This window comes from Triticum dicoccoides, chromosome 4A (assembly GCF_002162155.2).
Source record: "Triticum dicoccoides isolate Atlit2015 ecotype Zavitan chromosome 4A, WEW_v2.0, whole genome shotgun sequence".
Taxonomy (NCBI): Eukaryota; Viridiplantae; Streptophyta; class Magnoliopsida; order Poales; family Poaceae; genus Triticum; species Triticum dicoccoides.
In genome coordinates this window covers 28,460,898-28,467,383 of record NC_041386.1, presented here as the reverse complement: position 1 = coordinate 28,467,383, position 6,486 = coordinate 28,460,898, and the positions used below count along the sequence as shown (strand labels likewise).

Below are 6,486 nucleotides of genomic sequence, written 5' to 3'. Positions count from 1 at the left end.
CCTTCTCTCTCTGTTCTGGTTGCGGTGGCGGCGGCTAGGGTTCTCTGATGTCCTCTCTCCCTTCACGGAAGTGTCTTGTATAGATGTGGTGGAGCTACTGGTGCCTCATATGACCATCCATGCGAGCGGGTGCGCTCGCATGGAAGGTCATCTTTTGTTCTGTCTTGCTTAATGGCTTGGCCTTCAACATGAAAGTTGCTCCATTTGACTTGATTTGCCGTGATTCTTGGTCTCCTTCCTACCAAACAATGAAAAAAAGAAATTTATTCTCTTTTGAAGGATTAGCGTTATAAATAATCGAGAAGCGGTACGAGTCTGGTGAAAACCAAGTAAAAACACTTTGCAAATACTTGTAAATTATCAAGCCATGGATAAACACATTAGAAAATATCATCATACATGATTGCCTCTAGGGCATATCTCCAATAGAAGTGTACCATGCCATTCAAGATTTGGATAAGCATGGAGATCTTCAAAGAGATCTCATCAATGAGTGGTGGGTATAGAATGGACAACAAAACCATTAGTTTCATCTATATGTTTCATGTCACGTGTGATGAACTTTGTGTTAAGTTTGATGAAGTTGGTGTAGACTTTTTATGTTAAAGATTGATTGACCATGTAATAATTAAGTATTACTATTTGTGTTTTGGATTCATTTCAAATGTGTTTGATATTATTCATAGCTGAAAAACTTTCCGGCTGTCATCGACAAGGTCAGGCTGGCCGCAGTATGAGAGCGGCGACAGCGACATGTCGGCGGCTCGTCCTGGAGGCAACAATGGTCGTTCGGTGGTTCATGGTCTATTTTTTTATTATGTTTGAGGTGTTTTGTACCTCCGCTGAATCTTTATAATATATCTAATCCTTTTCGCAAAAATAAGAAACTTCAAATACACCAAACGACAGTTTTGTGAGCACCAGTTTTACATCATCTCTTGCGAGAGAAAAAATTTCAGATGCCCTAATAAAACTTCTTTTGAATGCCTTATTATACATTATCTCTTTCTTTTTTTGCGGGAGTTATTATACATCATCTTGGAGATGCTCTCAAGATTACCAAACTTGTCAACCGAGATCATCTCCCTCCCATCCATCCGATCGCCATCACCCAACCAACCACTGTTTCCTCGCGCACACACGAGACGACCACGCCTTCCAGAGCCTTCCGGCGCGGCCCGCGCGACCCAGGCCCGGAGCCGTCACAGAGCCCGCCAGGCGGGCCCCGGGCGTCCCGGACCCGCACGTCATGGCGTCCGTGTACAACTCCCGCACCGGAGCCCGAGTCGCCGAGGGGAGAAAATCCCAAACCCCTCCGCGCACGAAAGAAGCTATAAATAATGGCGAAGTAATCCCCTCTCTCTCGCCCACCTCCTTCACTTCCCAAGGCGGAACGAAGGATATCCGCAACCCCCCGCAGCAGCAGCCCCGCCGAGAGACCTAGCGGCGCCGGCGAACCCCGGATCCGCCCGCATGGCCGCCCCGACGCCGCAGGGCGAGGCCTCCTCCTCCGATCCGTAAGATCCCGCGCCGATCTAGGGCTCCTCGGTTCTCCTGCGCTTTCCGATCTGGCCGATTGTTTTGCTGATTTTTCGTTTTTGTTGTTGGGGCGGCCGCAGCAAGTCGAAGAAGGACTACTCGACGGCGATTCTAGAGCGGAAGAAGTCCCCTAACCGCCTCGTCGTCGACGAGGCCACCAACGATGACAACTCCGTCGTCGCCCTCCACCCCGACACCATGGAGAAGCTCCAGCTCTTCCGCGGTGACACGGTCCTTCTTAAGGTACGCGCCACATCCCAGGGCCTCGGTTGTTTCTAATCACTTCCTCTTAGTGTATTATTTACTTAGCTGCTTCTCTACTGGCCAGACAGAGTTTAAGGTGTGGTTGGCCACACTGCTTTACTTACTGGGGTCTGGATAGCTGCATATATCTAGTATGTATCTTAGCTGGTTGATGCGATTAGGTTGCTTAATTAATACCAATGGATTTGGAGTTAATAACTGTGGACTCCTGGGAGTTAAAAGCTTTCTCCTTTATGCACTAGTATTTCCTAAGCACTACAGTACCATTGCGTGATGTAATTGAGGTACCCCCTGTTTGGAATATGGTAATATATTGATTGATGTGTATTTTTGTTTACCATGGACACCGCAATGTGTACTGCAGTTGGTATTTTTATAATCATAACCTTCTATGATTCTGTGGGGCAAGATGTACTCCTAGATTGGAACATGTTTGAAGTTTGGATGCTTCTCTGTATTGGCGCTATATGATAATTATTATTATTTTAGCAGCGAGCTACTAGTTCTTCATTCATGCCTCCTGACATTTAGGATCACTGTCTTACAGGGTAAGAAAAGGAAGGACACAATCTGCATTGTGCTTGCAGATGACACTTGTGAGGAGCCAAAGATCAGAATGAACAAGACCGTCAGGAAGAACTTGAGAGTGCGACTTGGTGACGTGGTGTCTGTTCACCAATGCCCTGATGTCAAATACGGGAAGCGGGTGCACACACTTCCTATTGATGACACAGTTGAAGGCATTACTGGAAACTTGTTTGACGCGTTCTTGAAACGTGAGATTTCTTTATCACTTTAATATTCTCCCTATCTTTTGTCATGACCTAAGTTAGTTAACCTCCAGTGCTTAGCATATCATCTGGGTTTTTCTGGTGTGCTGTTCACAACTTTGTTTATACAGTCTTTTAAAGCCAACACCTTTGTTTATAAGTGTAAACGGATAGTGTTTTTCCCCATGATATAATATTTGTGTGTACCCTGAACTATCTTCATTGAAATAAAGAAATCCATTGTACCTATGCTACACTTTTTTGACGCTGCTACCGATAAGAAACCTTGAAATGCCTTGCCATATTTTGTTGGGATGATCTACAATCTGCTATCCACTGAACTATTATCATGATACATTAATTCACTGTACCTTATGCTACACTTAAACTAGAATATAAGAATCCATGGTATGCCTTTGTTTTGTTGGGATGATCTACTGTCTACAATCTGCTATCCTTACTTCGTTGCATCCAAGAACCTTTCACTAATATTGTCTTTGTCTTATGCTTTTCAGCATACTTCCTTGAAGCTTACCGTCCTTTGAGAAAGGGAGACCTTTTCCTTGTGAGGGGTGGTATGAGAAGTGTGGAGTTCAAGGTTATTGAGACTGACCCGGCAGAGTATTGCATTGTTGCACCAGACACTGAGATCTTCTGTGATGGTGAGCCTGTTAAGAGGGAGGATGAGGAGAGGCTTGATGATGTTGGCTACGATGATGTAGGTGGAGTCAGGAAGCAAATGGCCCAGATCAGAGAACTGGTTGAACTCCCACTGCGTCACCCTCAACTTTTCAAGTCTATCGGCGTGAAGCCTCCAAAGGGCATATTGCTGTTTGGACCACCTGGCTCTGGGAAGACCCTTATTGCAAGGGCTGTTGCCAATGAGACGGGTGCGTTCTTCTTTCTGATTAATGGCCCAGAAATTATGTCCAAGTTAGCAGGAGAAAGCGAGAGCAATCTCAGGAAGGCATTTGAAGAAGCAGAGAAGAATGCACCATCAATCATCTTCATTGATGAGATTGATTCAATAGCCCCGAAGAGAGAGAAGACCAATGGAGAAGTTGAAAGGCGTATTGTTTCACAGCTGTTGACTCTTATGGATGGGCTTAAATCCCGTGCACATGTTATTGTCATGGGTGCTACAAACCGCCCAAACAGTATTGATCCTGCCCTCAGAAGATTTGGTAGGTTTGACCGCGAGATCGACATTGGAGTCCCTGATGAAGTTGGGCGCCTTGAGGTTCTCAGGATTCACACCAAAAACATGAAGTTGGCTGAAGATGTAAGTGATCTTCATTAATAATCCTTGAATGCAATATCTTTCTGGGTGATTGCTCAATTTGATGAAATCGTTTCTTGATTGACATTGCTAATTGTATTGCAGGTGGAACTGGAACATATTTCAAGGGATACTCATGGGTATGTTGGTGCTGATCTTGCTGCTCTTTGCACCGAGGCTGCTCTCCAATGCATTCGTGAGAAGATGGATATTATTGATCTTGAGGACGAGACAATAGATGCTGAGATACTCAACTCTATGGCTGTGACAAATGACCATTTCAAGACCGCCCTGACGACAAGCAACCCGTCTGCTCTCCGTGAAACTGTGAGCATCTCTTTGACTTTATTTGTCAATTTTGTTTTGTATATGCATGTTTTGTAGAGCTCACCTTTTATCTTCTGAAAATCAGGTTGTTGAGGTTCCCAATGTTTCTTGGGAAGATATTGGTGGGCTGGAGAATGTCAAAAGGGAGTTGCAGGAGGTATTTTGCTGCTGTTATGTTTATCTCTATTCTTAAATTTGCTGTGTTCTAGCTGTAGGTTGTATAACAAAAATGAAATTCTTGCAGACTGTTCAATACCCTGTGGAGCATCCGGAGAAATTTGAGAAGTTTGGCATGTCTCCTTCCAAGGGTGTTTTGTTCTATGGCCCTCCTGGTTGTGGTAAAACCTTATTGGCCAAGGCAATTGCAAATGAGTGCCAGGCTAACTTCATCAGTATCAAGGGGCCTGAGCTGCTTACCATGTGGTTTGGTGAGAGTGAGGCCAATGTGCGTGAGATTTTCGACAAGGCTAGGGGGTCAGCACCATGTGTGCTCTTCTTTGATGAGCTTGACTCTATTGCTACCCAGGTCAGTCAGTCTCTCTCCGTGTGTGTGTGTGTGTGTGTGTGTGAATTTGTGTGAGTTTTTTCTTTGTATTTCATAATGGCTGATAACAATGACCATATTACAGAGAGGAAGCAGCAGTGGGGATGCTGGAGGTGCTGCTGATAGAGTGCTGAACCAGCTGCTGACTGAGATGGATGGCATGAATGCTAAGAAAACCGTCTTCATCATTGGTGCTACCAACAGGCCAGACATCATAGACCCTGCCCTGCTTAGGCCAGGGCGTCTTGATCAGCTTATTTACATCCCTCTTCCTGATGTCGAGTCAAGGCACCAGATCTTCAAAGCTTGCCTCAGAAAGTCTCCTTTGGCCAAGGATATTGATCTGAGTGCTCTTGCCAAGTACACTCAAGGGTTCAGCGGTGCTGATATCACTGAAATTTGCCAGCGTGCTTGCAAGTATGCCATCAGGGAGAACATCGAGAAGGTACCAGTAATTTCTATTAATTGATCTGCAGTAGGACTAGCAAATCAATCCTTTTGAAGCACTTAATTTTCTGGCATACAACCCTCTTGTTTTATACCTGTGGTCTAATGGAACTTGTCCTTCCAGGACATCGAGAGGGATAGGCGGAGGAAGGACAACCCTGAAGCCATGGAGGAGGACGATGTTGATGAGGTTGCTGAGATCAGGGCTGCCCACTTCGAGGAGTCGATGAAGTATGCGCGCCGGAGCGTGAGCGACGCCGACATCCGCAAGTACCAGGCCTTTGCCCAGACTCTGCAGCAGTCTCGTGGATTCGGCAGCGAGTTCCGTTTCCCTGATCAGCCGGCTGCGGGCGCTTCCTCTGCCGCTGCGGCCGACCCTTTTGCTTCCGCTGCTGCAGCAGCTGACGATGATGATTTATATAGCTAAATCCTTTCGCGTTCGTAGATGTTGTGCTCCGGTACGCAGTACACGGAAGAACTATGTTCTTAAGTTAATATTGTGATGCACAGTTAATCGTTCTGCCCGTTATTTCCAGCTTTATCTTTTTTTCTGTGATGTTGCTTTGAGTAGCTTTGCATTTGTCATGCCGTGTTCATGTGCGCTGAAAATAGTGCTTGAGATTATTGGATGGGGACGCCTCTTTTGATCATGCGCCTCTTGATTTATACTCTCTGCAGTAGAATTATTTGTCGACATATAGGTTGTCCGGTTTGTCCGGTTTTCCGGTTTTGCATTCTATGCAACCAAGCTCTCAGCCACAACTACTTGCTGGCGTACCGACATATCCGGCTCGTCTTCTTTTGTTCGCACCGTTGAAGCTTGCAAGCAAAATTGTTGTTTCTTCACTCGCTGGAGGAATGCTGCCGGTTTGCTTGTTCATACCAAAAAATATCAGCGACAATGCGAGTGATTGCATGTCATTCTGGACGACAACATCAATGAGTATCTTCGCATTGGAGAAGATACCACCCTCAAATGTGTGCAGATGTTTGGGAAGATATTGATCCGGAGTAACTTCAAGGTCCAAATAAGGAGGGCACAGAGAAGTTGATGGCGATGAATGAAGCAAGAGGATGGCCAGCGATGCTTGGAAGTGTGGATTGCATGCATTGGAGGTGGAAGAACTGGCTGGTGGCTTGGGCAAGGTAATACACCGCCACAAACGTAAACCAACTATTGTGCTCGAAGCCGTGGCTTCACACGACTTTGTGGATTTGGCATTGCTTCTTTGGATTGCTAGGGTCTTTCAATCATATCACTGTGTTGCGTCGATATCATCTTTTTGCTCAGGTAGCTAGTGGAAAAGCTCCGGCTT

General features: G+C 45.7%; 1 protein-coding gene across 1 annotated transcript; it reads left to right on the top strand.

Moving 5' to 3' along the window:
• The first annotated feature begins 1,340 nt into the window (after positions 1-1,340).
• On the top strand, positions 1,341-5,799 carry LOC119284737 (cell division control protein 48 homolog E). Its single transcript, XM_037563899.1, has 9 exons — positions 1,341-1,517; positions 1,620-1,782; positions 2,351-2,579; positions 3,089-3,855; positions 3,958-4,179; positions 4,265-4,336; positions 4,424-4,705; positions 4,809-5,168; positions 5,295-5,799. Exons 1-9 carry the CDS (start codon positions 1,474-1,476, stop codon positions 5,595-5,597), a joined length of 2,442 nt encoding a protein of 813 aa, XP_037419796.1. The 5' UTR covers positions 1,341-1,473; the 3' UTR covers positions 5,598-5,799.
• The last annotated feature ends 687 nt before the right edge of the window (positions 5,800-6,486 follow it).